Source organism: Aythya fuligula, chromosome 17, assembly GCF_009819795.1.
Source record: "Aythya fuligula isolate bAytFul2 chromosome 17, bAytFul2.pri, whole genome shotgun sequence".
Classification (NCBI taxonomy): Eukaryota; Metazoa; Chordata; class Aves; order Anseriformes; family Anatidae; genus Aythya; species Aythya fuligula.
Genome location: NC_045575.1, coordinates 8265345 through 8284338, shown reverse-complemented (window position 1 = coordinate 8284338; position 18994 = coordinate 8265345). Strand labels below are relative to the sequence as shown.

Below are 18994 nucleotides of genomic sequence, written 5' to 3'. Positions count from 1 at the left end.
CGCGGCGGCCGCAGCGCCTCGTGGCGGCCGGGCCCGGGCGGAGCTCGCAGCGCTCGGCGGCGGCCCCGCGCCCCTCCGCAGCCCGAGCCTTTTGTCTCGCCCCCCCTCTCCTTTCTTCCCCCCCCCCTCTCTTCTCCCTCCGCCCGCCATCCCCTCGCACTGGGCAGGGAGCGCAGCGCGCACCGCCGCCGCCGGCCCGGCCAGGGGCGGGGAGGAGCAGGAGGAGGAGGAGGAGGAGGAGAAGAAGGAGGAGGAGGAGGAGCAGCGCGCCGCCCGGCGGCCCTGAGAGTGCGCGCCCCCTGCGGGCGCCAGCGGGGCGGCGCAAGCCCCATGGAGCGGGTGAGCGAGGCCGCCGCTTGCGGCCCCTCGTCGGGCTGCTACACGTACCAGGTGAGCCGGCACAGCGCCGACATGCTGCACAGCCTCAACCAGCAGCGCAAGAACGGCGGCCGCTTCTGCGACGTGCTCCTGCGCGTGGGCGACGAGAGCTTCCCGGCGCACCGGGCGGTGCTGGCCGCCTGCAGCGAGTACTTCGAGTCGGTGTTCAGCGCGCAGCTGGGCGACGGAGCGGCCGGCGGCGGCGGCGGAGGAGAAGGGGGCACGACGGAGGCGGCGGCGGCCGGTGGTGCCGCGGCGGCGGCCGGCGGTGCCCCCGGGGGCGGGCGGGAGCTGGAGATGCACACCATCAGCTCCAAGGTGTTCGGAGACATCCTGGACTTCGCCTACACGTCGCGCATCGTGGTGCGGCTGGAGAGCTTCCCGGAGCTCATGACGGCTGCCAAGTTCCTGCTGATGCGCTCGGTGATTGACATCTGCCAGGAGGTCATCAAGCAGTCCAATGTGCAGATCCTGGTGCCCCCTGCACGCCCCGACATTATGCTGTTCCGCCCGGGGGCTGCTGACCTCGGTTTCCCTCTTGACATGACCAATGGTGCCGCCTTGGCCCCCAATGGCAACGGCATCGCTGGCATGCCCGAAGACGAGGCCACGCGGGCTGCGCTCACCGCTTCTCAGTCCTCCCTGCCCGTTCTGCAGGGTGTGGACCGCCTGCCCATGGTGGCAGGCCCCCTTTCCCCACCACTGCTGGCCTCACCCTTTCAGAACGTTGCTGCTAGTGTCCCCACCTTGAGTACCAAGAGGGGCAGAGGGCGTCCCCGTAAAGCCAACCTCTTGGACTCCATGATGTTTGGTGCCCCTGGGGGGCTGCGAGAGGCTGGCATCCTGCCTTGTGGCCTCTGCGGGAAAGTGTTTACGGATGCTAACCGTCTTCGTCAGCACGAGGCTCAACATGGGGTGACGAGCTTACAGCTGGGCTACATAGACATCCCACCCCCGAGACTGGGTGAAAATGGTGTCCCTGGTCAGGATGACCCCGATGCCCCCCGAAAGAGAAGCAGGACGAGGAAACAGGTGGCCTGTGAGATCTGTGGCAAGATTTTTCGGGACGTGTACCACCTGAATCGGCACAAGCTGTCGCACTCTGGTGAGAAGCCTTACTCTTGTCCAGTGTGTGGGTTACGGTTCAAGCGGAAAGACAGGATGTCCTATCATGTGCGATCTCACGATGGCTCAGTGGGAAAGCCCTACATCTGCCAGAGCTGTGGAAAAGGCTTTTCCAGGTAAGAGAGCACTTATAAGGATCGTAGGCACACACACAGAGACCTAGGAAGTTGCCTTTCCCATCCCTTGGGAAACGAGAACAATTTGTGTTTAGGATAGTTTCACTGTTCCAGTTTAAAATGCCTTGAGAAATGAGACTTCATCATTTCCGCTGGGAGGCTGTTCTACAGTCACTTGAGAGGATTTAAAAGTAATTAAGATGTAGAACTGGGAGTCAGTTGGCTTCTGGGTAACATTCCCAGCTTTGTCCCAGACTTGGAGTATGTGTGTCCTTGGGCAAATCAGTTAGTCTCTCCCTCAAACGATGAAATGGGTGTTGAAATAATTACCTACCTCACATAAGTGGCTAGAGACTACTGATTTGTAAGTAGTTTGAAGGTGCTGTTGAAGTGCAAAATATTAATACATCTCAAGTTTATTATTTTTCTCGTATCCATTTTAAATTTTCTTTTTCTTAACTTCCCTTCATTTCTCTTAGTTCGTAATGTTTTTTATCACCCAAATGTGAAGGAAGAGGTGAGATTTCAAAGGCTGCAGCATCAAGTATCTTTTAATACATGATCTTTGTGTCCTTTGGGTTTACATCCTTCTGAAGGGGATCCTGTTTCTGCCCTGCAACATACGTAAGATCTGTGCATTTAATGTTGCTGATTTTTTGTTGTCGCTGTTTGTGGGAGTTAATTTAATATAAGTAGTTTGGTACACGTAGTTATGTTAGTGGTATCTTACAGTCTAAGTTAATGCATTTGCAACTTTTTTTTGTAAGTTTGCTGCTCGCTTTCAGGCTAGAAGTAGTGGGGGGAGGGGGCATGCCTACACTCCGCGTTCCTTTTGTAGCAGCCGCCGATTTTCTGCAGCAGTTGGTTTGCTCCAACAGGAGAGGAGGAATTGAGGCAGAAAAATGAATCAAAAGGCTTCTAGGGCTAGAATTGTCCCAGCTGTATAAACGTAGGAATTGTGCTCCTGCTAGTTCTCTTGTGGGTAGAGGAACATTTTGTTACTGAAATAAAGAAAATGCAGATTTTTCTTTAAAAAATGAATAAAAAATCAGCAATAATTAGGGGATGCACCGTCTTCGGGAATGCAAATTTAGTGGTGGAAAGTCATAAAACATGAAATTTTATCTGTTAGCTAAAAGTGAAAGTATGCTTTTTACTCTAGTACTACCTGAGATCATCTGCCAATAGTCACGTTTAAAATTTTCTGTTGCTGTATGAAAGATTTTTGTTAACAATGGGAGGTGAAAGATACGTGTCGAGTTCTTAATTATCCCAGTAATTTAATGTGACCAAGCAGGAATAGCGTTACGAAAATGAACAACAAAAGTGTCGATACATCTTTGTAGAGTCCAAGTAGGCAAAGTAGAGAATCTTTCCTAAGCAGAAGTGTTCAGGTATAGGAGCAGCCAAAGGAAAGCTGGAAGCGCAAAGTCTGATTTTGGTGTCCTTTCCTCCATTCAGTAGCGCGGCACTGAGGTTGCCAGGCTTGAGGCACCTGGAAGGACCCCAGCCAGGCTTTCCGGTTGCACAGCTCCAGCCCCCGTGCTGCAGCATCAGGTTTAACAGCCTGCCTGCAAAGTTCAGTCAATTTTCTGTCTGCCGTGCGTGAATTCCATCCCGCGTCCTCTCATTGGCGCAGCTGGGAAGCTGGGGGAGGAGAGGGTGGAGAACTTGTTTCCAAGCAGTTTGGGCCTCATACAATGAAAAGCTTTCTTCCCCCTAGGAGAAACTCCCACCAGGAAAATCTGCAGCTATTCAGTCTTCTCTTCAAACTAGGCTTTACTGATTGTGAAGAACGGTCTGACTTTTTCAGTAATAATTTGCTCTTCCATTGCACCTTCTAGTTGGGACCTCCAGAGCACTTATTTGTATTAATGCAGTCTCCCCACCAAGTTGTGAGTTAGGACAGTTTTTTTTGTCTTGCTGACAGAAAACGTGTTGCAGCAACAGAGTTAGTCAGTCTTTTTTGCACAAAGGTGCTTAAAGTTGGCTTCTTACATCCATGTTTGGGACATAAATCAAAAGGGACCAACTTTCAAATATTCAGCAATTGTAAATCAAATTTCCCTGATTGTCAAGGTCTGAATAGGATTTTGGAAGAAGACATGCAGGTTTGAAAATCGTTGTAGCTTGCATTTCTGTTTTCTTTGGTTGTTCATTCATAATTTTTTCTTGAGAAAATGATGCTTTTGTAGCAAGTTGGAGAGAATACTTACCAAGGTAGAGTCCCAGTTATTGGTGATCTGGTTCTTGCAAAGTTAAATGTTGCTATATTTGGAATAGATCCGCCACAGGGATTGTCTCTTTTTTTGGTTAAAATTGTAAGTTTATTTTTAGTATTTGTTTTAAGTGTGCGTATGTGTATTTTCTTTTAAGGCCAGACCACTTGAATGGACACATCAAACAGGTGCATACCTCAGAGAGACCTCACAAGTGTCAGGTAGGAGCTGGAGGGGTTTAGACTGATGTATGGGTAATCTTTTTGTTTTAAGGCACTAGATTTATGAGTATGCAGAGAATTATGAAGTATCAATACAAATTTGTGGGTCTACATGTGTGAGGCTGGGACAAATGTTTGTAAATAATGGTGTTCTACAGCAGTAGCTTTACAGTCCTCCTGTCCCCCAGCCCCTTGTAATCTGCTGCTTTGGTCCTCCTGCCTCCCTCCCCATCCCCAGATGTTCTCCCTGCTGCTCTGCCCCAGTCTCCCCCCCTGGATCTCTTACCCAACCACTTTGTCCCTGGGCTTCGAGCCGATGACAAAGGCGATACCCCCTTTTTTCCACACCCACTTCCACATTCATGGTTGTTACCAGCAGGAGGCTCCAATCCTGACTTTTTTTTTTTTTTTAAAAGAATAATTTCAAATAAAATTGGTGAATTAACATCAGTTTCTAAGATGCTCTTTTTATCATGTAGCCTTCAGAACATTGCACTGAGCAAAATTGGAAGCTTTTTTCTTTTTCTCCCAGTGAGAGTACAGATAATATTAGCACAATACCATTTGTGATGTAATGTCATAATGCTGTTTATAGTTTTTTGTTGTTGTTTTTGTTTTTTTACAGTCAATAAATTATTTGTTGGGGTTTGAAAGAACAAATCCAGAAAGATATTTTGTAATTAATTTGTACAGAGATTTAAGAGGTGCCTGGAAGTGTTAATTAAGTTGAGAACCTGCTTCCGTTATCACCCGCTGTCTTCACATATTTGTTGGGCAAACATCTAAAGCATATGTTGAGTGAACAGTCTCCATGCTTGTTCTCTGAGGAAAGGTTTAGCTATTTATTTATGTTGAGAAAGTTTGAGCAATATAACTTCATTTTCTTTGAAGACAGCGAAGGTTAGAAGTTTTTTTCCTTTTAAAATTTTGACCACATTTTATAAACCAAGTCAATCCTATGTGACTGCTGCCTTCTGATCAGCTTTCCTTTTCCATCTCTTGACGCATCTTTGCTACGTTTTCTCAAAATTGTGAAAGTTTTGAAATGTTTTTGCAATTTTATTAATCCAGTGAACAGATTTTCATATAGAGAGAGCTATCTAAAGGTTTCTGCTGACTTAATCTGACAGCAGGATCTTTGGGGAGTTCATCACCTTTGAAAATCAGTCCATAGAGCTTTCATGTTGATTTTACATCTTGCCCCATCAAAAACCTAAGACTCATTTAAACTTCTTAAGATGATTTCGGGCTGCAGATTCATATAAATTGGGAAATTCTGCTCTCAAGAAAGACCTCACAATTTGGAGATAGCAAGGCATCTGTGTGGATACACAGATAACACAGAAGGTGACTGAAAAAAATTATCCATAAAGCATTTATTTGTGTGCAGATACAAAAACGAATATTTAGGTCCCCACATAACCGGAAAGTCATCAGTCTTTTGCCACTTCATATCAAGGTTTCTGAACGTGTGAAATTTGTGAATAGCACTGATGAGAATGGATTGTCCTTTGCCAACTGATACCTGATAATTTTTTTTTAGTTTTCTGATTGAATTAAGAGTGTTAAATATAACCTCTGCAAATGTGAATCAGAGGGTATACACTAAGAGCTAGGAAGTCAAGGAATACAGAAGCTAAGATTGTACAGCCAAGCTTAACTCTGTCTCCTTGCACACATGTATTTTGTGATAGCATTTGCTAAGAACAGTCTTTTTCATTGTGGGTTTGTTTTTTGAAGTACAATAATGTTACAGGCAGTGCTCATTTCAGTTAAAAGATACAGGCTATAGGGTACAAGCATGAGGGCAGAGATGAGGTTGTCATTTCAGGCTTGGTTTGTTGCTGATTTTTGACTGCTTAACCTTGCAAAGTTAATTTGTTATTAATCTTAAACAATGGGTAGACTTTTTTTAAAGAGCTGTCATGAGTCTTTGCGAAAAATACTTCACGATATCCTGTCAGATTAAGAAAGTCTTCTTGAGTTTGCACAGATCTGATACACATGGTACAACCACGGAAGGGATGATATCACTTAAAATTTGTTTCAAATCTGAAAGCTGATACATAAATTGATAAAGTTCTCTTTCTGCTTATCTCATAACCAATAACACTTCTGTTCCATGACGTGTATCTAGGCACAGAATCTGGCTGTTAGGAAGGAAAATAGCTTAATGTTGACATGTTGCTTCGCCACTTTCCATTCAGTTTGTCATTGATTTCATTTGGCAAACTATCCCCCATGAGAGTAGGCCAAGCAACATTGAACGTCTTTTTTGAATTTGTTGAGTTCCTGTCGAAAATTCCTGTTATTGTCACACTTTGTTTATATTTACCGCAAAAGAGTATTCTTTAGGTAAACAGAAAACCTTCCGGAATCCTCTGTTCTAGTGGAATTCTTGGAAGTAGTGTGCTGCTATGATCTAAACAAAATCCAGACTGTTTACCTGAGTCCTCATGTTTCTTGACATACCGGTGAATATCTAATGTTTTGTAGGGGTAACAATGTGGCATCAATGTACATTTTGGACTGCCAAAACAAAAGAGGGAGGGTGTCAACCCAACTTCAGAACAATAAAATGAAACCATGAGAATCAAGGCAGTTGTAAGCTGACTGTTACTGCAGTAGTGTAGCTCGGCATGTAGTCCTGTGCTCATCTCCCTAATGTAATGGTTGGGCTTCACAGGTCTTTGAAAAATTCTCCCAACCAACTGCAGCACATGATGCCAGACACAGACCTGATTCCAGCTTTTTCATTACTGTTAAAATAGATTCAGAATGGTGAATGCCTCCACAGACCCAAGGCATCTGAGAAATCAGATCCAAGAAATCGCTTTGGTGTCCAGATAATGACACTTTGGCTACATTTCCCCTGGATCGTTGCATTGTTGATAAATATTATTATATTTTTTAAATCTGACAGTTGAGTTCTGGATAAAGGAGAAGGGGTAAGTTAGTTTTCTGGCCATAATGGGGTAGGTCAATTTGCTGGCTCATGGGAAGGAGCGAGGCTGGATTGTTGGCTTTTGAGTATGAATGGTATAAAAGCTAGGCTGCAGTTTGGGAGGAAACTGATCAGAAAGTCTGTGAATGGGAAAGAAAAAGGGGAGAAAACAGAAGTTTGCGCCTTCTCTGAGAGAAGAGCCAGGTTGTTCCTCTGGCAGTTTAAATAAATAAAATAGAACAAAGTAGGTTAAATTAAAGCATGACAAATTATGACAAATAAAAAGATCTATTTATTTAAATAAACCTGAAATTGGCATCCCAAGTCCAGTGCTTTTCCCATTGATTTCAATGCAGAATGAGTTTCTTCCTGTCCTAATTTCTCTTACTTCCTGCCTATTAGCAGGAAAATGGCAGCCACCATGGAATAAGCTCAGAGACATCCACAGCCATAGAAAAGTTGAAACTTCAAGAGGTATTTCTTCAACAATGTTTTTTAAACTTTATATATATTCTTTTTGAACTATTTATATACCTGTGCAATGTTTGATAGGAAAGCACTGGAGTTTTCTTCTATGATTAACAATTAATGATAAATACTTAGTACTCACTTAGCACTTCACATCTTTTATAAAATAAAACTTTTTACTTTTTTGTTGTTGTTTTTGCTCTATACCTTTTATAAATATTAACTATTTGGATATTAACTTTGGGGTTTTCCTTAAGCATAGTCCTGTCTCCCATTGTTATGATTCAGCTAAACTGATTCTTGCTTTCTCCACTGGACTGATTTTTTTTAAGCTTCTTCACAGATATTTGCTATATAGATTATCCAAAGGTGAACTTTGCAAAACTCAGCAGCAACACAGAAATGATTATATTGCCTTTTCCTAAGCTTTCAACTTGATCAGTTCAATATGGGACAGATACGGTTTTACTTCTGGCATCTCTGTATTTGTGTGGTTTGTCTCTGGTCTGCTTTATAAACTAATGCACTCCCAATGCAGTTGTATGGACGCTTACTGTGGCTCAATGTTACTAGGGTAACTGATGATGCATCTTTTGGCTGTCATCCTTGATTGTCTAGTTATATACCTTCAGTTGATATCCAGCAGATTGATTAGTGTCAGTGCTAGAATCCTGACTTAACTGAGCGTTTACCTCTAATAACATTTAAGTAAGTGAAAGCTGCACCTGTTTTGCTCAGCGCTGTGTCCTGAGATTTTGAACGAAGAGAAATCTTTCATGTTCAAGAATTTGCCTCTTGATCTTCACTGCTTGTGATTTATGATTCCTTGTCTGGTGAGCTGAGTCAAATTTCTGTGTGTCATGGAAAACCAGATAAACTTCCTGTTGCCTTCTTAAGTACATTAAATCCTGATCGTGTGAGGTGCTAAGTCTTGTGTTTGCTGCAGGGTAGCCTCAGCTCCGCAGGAGTTTACCATACTTAAGCATCTCAAAGGATCAAATCAGTCTAAAGCTCGTTGAAATTGGTAGATACTTTTCAGCTACCTTCAGTGTTTTTTGGATTAAGCTCTTGATTAACTTACATGGGTTACCCTCTTTTGTATTTGTCAATTCCATTTATCCGAAGTTATCGCTTTGAAATTTTAGTAGCGTTATTACTTCTACAAGTCTCTCTCTGGTAAAGATTTGTTTAATTACACACTGATACTTGAAAAGACAGAATGTATCCAGTTCCCATATCACTTAATATTCTCATGTTATCTCATAAGGGACTCTGGTTATACATCTTAAAACTGCATTATTTTATACAGAGGTGTGATATAAACCAAACACTGTACACTCTGGAATGTCACTGTTCCCTGCTTGGTCAGATCATTCTAACATATGCTTGCTTTTGTTTTTGCTCTTCCATTTGTAAGCAATGTTTTTGGAGTATAATGACTTGCACAGTGTATTACTGGTAGTTTATTATTTTAATTCACATTAGAGGTACAGCCAGCCTTTCAGAACTGGCAGGCCATTGTAGTGGGCCATATACACAGCCTGTGTGCCTGTCGACTGCTATGATTATAAAATTGGGAGGGAGCCTTCCCTCAGCTGTTATATGGATTGTCTCTGGGAATTGGGCAAGTAGTACACTAGATCAAGAGCTGGGAAAGAGTAAGAAAATTTTGAAGAAAATAGGGAAGCCTGTAGCTTGTGTAGTCTTTTGCTGAAAGTAAGAGACAGGTTGCCTTGAGCTAGCAGAAGCAAGGAAGATAAGGGATAAAAGGTAAAAAACAAGAAGGAGAAAACCAGCTCCAGACTGACCTATAGTAACCTTTTGCTCATTAAGGGTCATTAACATTAAAAATCACACCCATCAAAATGCTAATGTATGCTAATGTAGGATTTGATGTTCCCCTCGCTGTTCTTCTGTAATGCACAACCTCAGCAGAGATAAGTTAGGTGAGCTGTAATAGCCAGTCAAAAGTAGCCCAAGGGAGAGTTTTCACAAGTTTGCTGTGTATAAATGACAGGGATTTGAATCAGAGGTGTGCGTGCTTTGCGAAAGATCGCCAGGCACCTGACTCTGCAGAGTTATATAATTAATTCTTTAATTAAAAGACCTCTGTGTGGATTATTGGATTTGTTTGAATTGGATTATTCATGTGGACCCTCTGTGTGCTTATTGGCATGGCATGTTGGGCATGAACCTACAGACAACAGGCCATATAAACAGCCCGTGTGCCTGCTGACTGCTATGATTATGAAATTGGGAGGGAGCCTTCCCTCAGCTGTCATATGGATTGCCTCTGGGAAGTGGGCAAGTGTTACACCATGTCGAGCTTGTTTCACGTTAGTAAGTGGAATATGATAACTTGATCAGGGGTAAGTTGTCACAGATCACAGTGTCATTCAGTTATTTTGGTATCTGCTCATTTCACTCCCACACTTTTTGTCTCTACTGCTACTGTGGATACCAGAATGGCTTTTATTGTCCTTTGTCCTCTCATCCCAGCCAATTCTCTGACGCTTCCTTTTATGTCTGCTTAGCCCAAAGGGTTTGATCCTCTGTACTGAAGTCAGATTGCTCAGATCGAAGAGTAAAATTTAGGAAGGTGACAGAGAGGACATTTTGAGTGGTCTAAAGTGATTGTAATGGCTCAGTGAAATGGTAGACTTCACTGTAACTGGAGTGAATTGGTTTGTGCTATTTCTTTTACTTAATATTACTCAAAGTGTCAGTATCTTCATCCTTAATGAAGGGGCTACAGCCTTAGAATTCTATCTTGATTTAAGTTTTACTGTCTGTAGTATGTTAGAGCTATTTTCTTGCTTCCTTAATTCTTTTAAGTAGTAACATCACACCTTCTGCAGTATGTTGGTGATCTGCATTGTTTATTTGTGGGGAAATGGCTTGTGTATCGTGTCATTTGCATACACAGGGTCTAAGGTATTTACTCTAAACAATACAAATTTGACAAATATCAGTGCTTTGAGCAGAACTGATGAGTCACATGGTTCTTGTTGTACCTGCAGACTTGTAATGCTTCCTTTGCCACTCGTGACCGACTGCGTTCACACCTAGCATGTCATGAAGACAAAGTTCCATGCCAGGTGTGTGGGAAGTACTTGAGGGCAGCATATATGGCAGATCATTTGAAGAAACATAGTGAAGGACCAAGCAATTTCTGCACTATCTGTAATCGAGGTAATGAGGAAACTATTATTTATTTATTTATTTATTTATTTATTTATTTATTTATTTATTTATTTTTATTTTTTATTTTTTTATTTCAGTGGAATGGGAAAGTGCTTGAGGGAATCTGTAAGGCTTTGTGACTCTGCAACAGGAGGAGGTTATACCATTTGAGTGTATATATTCTCTGTTTTCCTTATTGAATACTTAACCTTGAAACTGATGGAACTATAGGACTCGCCATTTTACATGGCCAATAGCTACTGAAAAAACTCTAAAAAACTTATAATTTTAAACAAATTATTTTTATACAATTTTGAGAATTTTATTTGCTAAATAGCCAGATGCCTATTAAATAACCATGATATGTTGCCTTGCCACTGTTCATCATGCCCGTATTTTCCTATACCTGGTTGGAACTGAGTTCCTGCATTCAGTCTGGAAGAAGAATCTCTGAAATAAACATGAAGTTGAAAATTACATACTGTACATAAAAGATCTATATCAGTCTTGCTTAGCCTCCTGGTGCAGTAGTAGAATGAAGCTGCTTCTCTCTCTTCACCCAATAAATTGGTTTGTATTAATGTACATTTCCAAAACACGTCTGGTAAAGAGCACTAGAAGTGTGCTTTACTTCTATTTGTGTAAATACAGCTTTGAAGATTTTCCATCTGTTTGTGGTACCATCCTGTTGGAGAGAGAGTTGTAGATACAGGTTATGTGGGATGTAAGGCAAGCTGGGCAAATTTCAGAAAGGAGAATAAATCATTTTGACTTACCCATGTCTGTTTTGTTTTATTTTGAATGATTAATAATTAACTTCAAAGTATATTGCTGGCTCACACCCGTGCACGTACCTAGTAAGTGTTTGATCGGGTTGCTGCTGTGTTTTGTGATCGTGTTTTTTCTGATGAGTTGCTTTTTGTTAATGTGTGTTCACTTCTATAATTTAAGAGAGGTGATATCTTTTGAGAGAATAAAGCTCTTCTGTATTTAATGATGTGAGGATTTTAGGAGCTTTTAGATGACTAGAAGGTGATGAGTAATGAGAGACATTAAATTGTGAGAGAGGTGTTTCCAGTATTTAAACCGTGTTAGGTCCTGAAAATGATACTATCAGTTTGAGTGCAAATGTCATCCGGGTTGAAAACTTTCAGATTCTGAAGCTCCGGGCAGATGGTTTGAAATGAAGCTTGGCCTCCTCTTCAGGTAAAGGCCTATCTTCTGAAACACCCCTTAGGCTTATCGTGATCCTTTCTGTGGTAACAACATGGAGGACAGTATTCAAGATCCAGGTGCTATCCTGCTCTCTTTCATCTGAACATGGTGCTAAAGAAAAACTCATACGGGATGTGAGAAATTGTCACTTTTCCAGGGCTCATAAGCTTGAGTTTCAACTTAACTACCACTGGATGTCACTACAGCTCTTTAAAAATTTAGCCAGCATGACAAAGACAGATCTGGCATTCAAACAATGAAACGATTAAAAGAATTTTTCATATCTTACAAGTTTAAATATACAGTGGAAATTTAAATAAAATAGGCACTTTGGTGTAGAAGGCTAGGGAACCTGTTGTATAGCAAACTGTAAGCAGCTACTTTATTCTTACAGTTTGTGTATTTCGTATGTGTTGCTGTGAATTTCAGTATACATCAGCACTTACAAGCCATGACTGAACTATTGAATAGTTGTTAAATATTTACCTTCTTTTAAAATTCATAGGAAAGGGAAGTTACAGACTGGCGTTGTCAAAATAATGGTGTTACGAACTCGTTATGTGCCGTGAATTTTGATTACAGATTTATGATCCGTGATACTGGGATTTTTAATCCAAAATGTTCTAGAATCAAATGATAGTGTTCATTATTTGAAAGAGATATCTCTTAGATTGCAGAGGCTGGAGACATGAAACACAGTGGAAAATGTACGAGTTAGAAACCTCTGTTTCATAGGCATTGGTGCCACCAGAAGCTATGTGCTGTCCTCCCAGCTGTGATCATGCCATGGCCACAGTGCTCATGCAATGGGATTTTTGATTTATTCTTTCCCTTGCTGATGTGCTGGTGTGTTGAATATGAAACCAAAAATGTGCATTGTTTGTTTCACAGAAATCAAATGAGTTAGGAGATGAGTGAATATTCCAGTCATAAGTAGGATGCATTTTTTTACAGTAAAATAAGTTCTTGTCTTTTTCATGGTGGATACAGAGTTGATTAAAAGCGGAAGCATTCTCCAGATGTTCTGGCTAAATCCAAACCAGAATTTTTGAAAAACGAGTATTCTGCAGCTATTTCTGTAGTCTGTCTCCTTGTAGATGTTAACTGAGACATCAAGGGAGAGATCCTGTCTATCAAAAGCAGATCATTTCCTTTGTGTGCATGTTTTTAATGTTTTCACTGGAATGAAGAAATCTGCTCTGCAGAGCTGTGAGATAGATATGGGTAAAGCAATGAATACATTACATTGAAAAATACTGCCGCTTTATCTTCTGCATTAGCCTGATTTTGTTTTTAAAGAGATTTTAAAAAGCAAAGGATTATTGACTGTGAATTCCCCTCGCCCTCCCCCCCCATCTACCTAGGACAGCTATTCATAATTAAGGCCTACTGAAAAAAAAAAGCCAGTGCTGAGTGCTTTAGGGAAAAAAAAAAAAAAGGATAAAATCAAAAAAATCTCACTTCAAACAGTTTCCTATGAAGCAGTTGGCATTCGTACTGCTTGATGGAAGTTGATGACTCAAGTGTTCATCTGCCAAGTGTGTGAAGGGAGGCTAACACACTTTGCAGGCAGCTTTCATTATACAAAACAATGTATTCTACAAATAGAATTGCAGAGTTCAGAAAAAATATTGTATAGCAGAGATTACAACTCTAGATTTTCCTGTGTCAGTTGTACAGAAAAACACTGAATAACTTTATGCAGTTCTTTTTTTAATCGTTGGCAGTAGGATTCTAATGTGTTGCTAAAACGTGTTAGAAGGAGGCTCATCTCAGCATGCATTTGGGTTTTAGACACATGTAGGAAGCAAGGGAAGTATGTACCTTGTAACTGGAAGCATCGTTGTTCCATCTTTTCTTTACTGGACAAACACCAGTTCTTTCCATATCTGCAGTGGATTTTGGTAGTTCTCTTTTGGTAGTTTGGGAATATATTCTTCTGCAGCCCAGAGACATTCAGTACAGCATTTTGTGTGTGAGGGTAGGTCTTGTCATATTTCAGAGGGGAATAGCCTTAGGTTAATTCCCTGGATGACTTGGCCTCAATAGTTCTGCTCCCTAGTATTTGAGAGTAGTATGTTCTTGGTTTCTTCGCTTGTGCTTTTCTTGCTGTATTTACTTCTCTGTACTTCTGTCTTCAATTCAGGGATCCACAGCAACCATCTCTGTTCATTCTCAGCAGCCTACCCTTTGTCCCCATAAGCAAATTGCTGAGGAGTTTTGTCTTGCTCTGCAGGTCCTGTATATATAATTATTAATAACCCCTGGATAGTCTTTGGTCCTGGCTTCTGAGCTAAGTCTGTGCAGAGGGTTATTTTTTTGGTTAGCCAAAAGGAATTCTAGTGTAAAGCCACATTCATTATTAAATTCAGCACCTGAAACTAACAGCTGCTGTCAGAAAATCCACCCAAGAAGTGTGCCAGCATTGGTTTTGCATCCTTCCTAATATATTATTTTATTTCACTGAGTGTAAATGCAATTATATCACCATAAAAGTAGGATTGCAGTATAGATGAACAGATTACAGCGTATCTGTTCATTTTTGAAGTGAAGCATTGACCTGATAGTGCTGTTTCAAGGGCTTGTGCTGCAAATGCTGTATTGGTTTAATAAGTCTCAGGTTTTCTCTATCCAGAACAGGAACTGTATCTGTGACTGTGAAACATGTGTTGTGCTTTCTGTTCTTAAAGCAAAATGTTTCCAACATGAAAGTGTGATAATATTCTGTCAAAATTTCATTTTAAAAAATGGTTGTTGAAAGTCTTTAAAACTGTCTTCCGTGTGCCTCATATATGATCCAAATGTTTCTATTATTAACTGCAAAGGTTATTAAAATCTTATTTTAAAAATGTTCCTAAGTATTTGTTAGATAATATATTACATTAAATGAAAAGTCCTTATTTGTGAGAGTTAATAAATAAATAAGTACATGTACAAATGTAAAAAAAAAAAAAAGTTTGAAATATACATTTTTAATTTCCATGGTTTGGGCTTACAGATCAGAGCTAATAGAAGTACTGAAATCTGATTTTGAAATACTTTTTTGCTAACTGCAGACAAAATATGAGTTTAAGTATGTTATTTAAAACTGGGGGAAAGATTTTTTCAAAAATTATTATTTAATGGCAAACTTGTAATAGGGAATATGAACAAGAGAAAGATATAAAGAACTGGGAAGGCAGATGTGTGTCTTTGCTGGTGGCAGGATCTCATCTCCTTTTATCTTGTTTAGGTTTCTCCTCTGCCTCCTACTTAAAGGTCCATGTTAAAACCCACCACGGTGTTCCCCTTCCCCAGGTCTCCAGGCACCAGGAATCCATCCCGAATGGGGGAGCAGCATTCCACTGCGTCAGGACCTATGGCATCAAAGGCAAGAGACTCCCTGCTCTGCACCTTGCTGCTCTGTGCAGAACTTTGTGTTGTAGGTTGTTGGGCTGGGTGTGAGAAAGGGAAGGGAGGAAGGACAAGGAAAATACTGGAAATAAGCTGAGGGAGATGTAGCGAAATCAGTGTGTGTAATGTTTGCCCTTGAACAGCTGATTTAACAAATCTGGGGGAATGACATAGGCAGGTGAGAGGACTTGAATGTTTGGCAGCTTCTTAAATTTTAGAGACGGGAAAAGCCATGCTCTTTCATCTTGACCTAGGAACAGGCAGTATTATGGGTTAAAGAAAGTCTGTATCAGTGCAAAGCTTCGTTTTTTTTTTCCTGTTGGAAGTCCTTATAGAGTTACTACAGAAGCCCTTTGGTTCTGGGTGGTGTGCTGATTTAACAAGAGATTTACTCCAGCTCAGTGCTGTGTTGATTTCATGCATATCCTGTTTGGTTCATAATGCCGAATCCAGAGCAAATCTGTCTTTTGGGTTGTGCCAAGTGGTTCTTTGGTCTTTTAGAGTTAATAGTAGATACAGCTTATTTGTATTCAGAGGCTTGTTTAGGGAGTATGTCTGGGTTTCCCACGCTCATTCATATACACTGAGCAAAAAGTGTGGACAAACTTTCTTGGCATAGTGCCAGAGAAGAATGGGGAATGCTCCAAAAATACCAATGGCTTTGCCAGGATATGTATCCAAATGGCTTAAAATAGTTTCTCAAACTCCTGTTTCACACTACAGTGTTTAAACACGAAATAATTTTAGATTATAAAGATCACTTCTAACAGTGTTGCACTTAGCATTTAAAAACGAGTTCTCCAGGATTAAATGGAATTGCACCTCTGAAACTGCAGTAGCTCTCTACTGCCGTGCTGAGTGAATGAGTAAAATATGTCCATTTTTCTTCACATCTTCCTGTGGTTTATTGTACTTTATTAGGTTTCCAGGCTTACAGTATCTACTGTATTTCAGAAGTGTGGGGAGTGACTTCTACAGTTAAAACTCATAATCGGGTCCATGTATTTGTAGTGCCTGAGGTATAAACTTTGTGAGACACCTTTGGGGATTCAAAAACCAGAGACACGTTATGGATGCGTTCACTATCACAACAAATCCATGATAAAAACCTGGATCTTGCTCTGATAGCAACTCTGTAGTTTGTAAAGAGGATGTGCTCAAGGGCTTCAGAATACATGGGATTGCAGTGCTAAGTGTGTATCATTCTAACATGGCAGGCATTATTGAATTGGGTGGTAAACAGTATCATCTGTCTGAATGCATGTACTTTGGGAGATAAGGTTCTGAAATCTTCTCTCTTTTCTTTTTTCCATAGAAGGACAGAAATGTTCACATTCGGACCCGATTGAGAGTTCTGATTCATACGGAGACCTCTCTGACACCAGTGACCTCAAGACTCCTGAGAAACAGAGCACCAATGGGTCCTTCTCGTGTGACATGGCAGTCAGCAAAAACAAAATGGAGACGGAGGGAGAGAAGAAGTACCCGTGCCCTGAATGTGGCAGCTTTTTCAGATCAAAGTCTTATCTGAACAAACACATACAGAAAGTTCACGTCAGGGCCCTCGGTGGCCCACTGGGGGACCTTGGTCCTGCTCTGGGATCCCCCTTTTCACCCCAACAGAACATGTCTCTTCTGGAGTCATTTGGGTTTCAGATCGTCCAGTCAGCATTTGCGTCATCCCTAGTGGATCCAGAGGTCGACCAGCAACCAATGGGGCCAGAGGGAAAATGAGATCAGTTTGACCTTAAAGCAAAGCAGCAGTCTGGCTATAATGATAAGATGCTGTGAATGAAAGAGGAAATAATGAAATTTGGTTCTATAGCTGAGAATTTTTTATTAATTTTAGCTTCCCTCTTTGTCTCATGCTCTACCCCACCTTTAAACCTTCTCTGGGGAGAGGGTAAAAATGCTTCTTAGCTGATAAATTACAGAAGACTGTGACCTTGGATAGGAGACATGATTTAAAACACCAAATGGAGCTTTAGAGGCTGCAGTGGGTGTTTTGTCATGATTTTCTAGAATAAAAAAGAAGTTGCCAGCACTGATCTGAGAATTAGAGACAGTCCTAGTGACCAAGGCACACGGGGAGCTACAGCTACATGGAGCTATACTTTGTTCCCTCTCTATTCCCCATCTTCCCTAACCCACCCCAGAAAAACACAGCAAATTTTAAAAACAGACCCCTTATTGACTGAATATAACATTAAGAAAAATGCCCCATGGTTACAATGCAGTTGTCCTTTTAAAAACAAACAAACAAAAATGTGAAGAAGGTGAGAGAATTTGAACCCCTTCTGCCATTTGTGAGGCTGTGAGTGCTTCAGCAGAACTGAACTGCTGAGAAAAATTACCATTCAGAACAGGTTTTGTTATTTTTAACCATTGAACTTGTTGTCAGGTTTTTAATTCTCTATTATTATTATTTTAGGACCTGTTGTAGTGAATTGCTACTAAAAAGCCGGTCTAAGGCGATCACAGAGCACTCTTAAAGCAGCAGTCACATTAGGGTTAGTATTAATTTTTTTTAGATGTACCATGATTAATAACTTGGCTAGTTGATTGTTTTAAGTCTATGAAAGAAATAGTTTTATGGGGAAAAAAAAAAAAGGAAAAAATACCATTGCAGTCTGGTTGACTGGTGCTCATTTTTCTTGTGGGGACCTAGGGTATAAACATGATCAGCTATCGGGTTAACACTATGTACCACTGACTTTGTTTAGTGTGAATAAACCCAGGGGTTCACAGAGTGATTTTGGTTTAATTGGATTGGACTCTATTAAAGAAGTTAGTATGTTACTTTGTATCCCCTCGTTTTGTCTGGTTTTTGAGCAATTTAGCCACCTGTCCAAAAGGTGAGCAAATGAGAACCAGTAAATATGATATTAATCCCTCTCTCCATTGTACTGTACTCTTCAGTGACCTGGGCTTTTTGGCTACAGTCGTGCTTTCCTGATCTGCCTTTAGTCAGGTTTGCAAAAGCCAGTCTTACTCATTTCTTTTCCAAGAAGGGTTTCTGCTATAAGAGATGGGAACTGTGAACAGTAGATCTCTGAAAAATAATTGATAACAAAAGGCAAAGAAGCAGCACTTCTAGGCTGTTTGAGGTTCCATTTAATCTGAAAAAAAAAAAACAAAAAAAACACTTGTGCAGAAATAGTGTTCTTTCTTGGCCTTCCCTCTCCTCCCATGTAGTTTTTCAAGGTCTTTATGTACCAAATCCAGGTATAAATGTTTGATTAGCTCAACACAGGGTTAGGAGTTAGGAATACTCTGAGTTAAAATTATGGTTCTGCTATTGATGTTCAAAGTCGTGTAGGACAGCTCATTGAATTTATTCCTTGATTTCCTATCTGTGCAGAGTTTTCTCTACATCACCAAATAGTTGTTGTGAGGGTTAATGAAAGAAGATTAAAGAAGTGATTTGGTAAACCAAACTGCTATGTAGGTACTGAGTATTTCTAGAAAGGCCACTCTGAAGAGCCCAAGTCCCACACCATTCTCGTATTCTGTGAAACAATAGCATTCATTCCCCATCATTAATGCAATGGCAGGACAGACCACTGCAGACCAGGACCTACATCCTCTGTAAGAGGTATGCCTGCATTAAATGTGAACGTAGCCACAAACTGCTGCTATGGCACTCTGTGTTGTACAGGTGCTCCTAATCCAAACCCTGCAGCTAATCTATAACTGAAATAAGATGTTGTGGGATACATTCCTCTGTTAATT

General features: G+C 41.0%; 1 protein-coding gene across 3 annotated transcripts; it reads left to right on the top strand.

Moving 5' to 3' along the window:
• The first annotated feature begins 269 nt into the window (after positions 1 to 269).
• On the top strand, positions 270 to 18068 carry PATZ1 (POZ/BTB and AT hook containing zinc finger 1). Of its 3 annotated transcripts, XM_032199110.1 has the most exons (6): positions 270 to 1619; positions 3996 to 4059; positions 7406 to 7477; positions 10492 to 10663; positions 15102 to 15239; positions 16578 to 18068. In XM_032199110.1, the coding sequence occupies exons 1-6, from the start codon at positions 331 to 333 to the stop codon at positions 16994 to 16996; spliced, it is 2154 nt and encodes a 717-aa protein (XP_032055001.1). In that variant the 5' UTR covers positions 270 to 330; the 3' UTR covers positions 16997 to 18068. The 3 variants fall into 3 exon arrangements, with proteins under 3 accessions (XP_032055001.1, XP_032055002.1, XP_032055003.1); XM_032199111.1 differs by lacking the exon at positions 7406 to 7477; XM_032199112.1 differs by lacking the exon at positions 7406 to 7477 and having other exon boundaries at positions 15167 to 15239; positions 16578 to 16675.
• Positions 18069 to 18994: the final 926 nt, after the last annotated feature.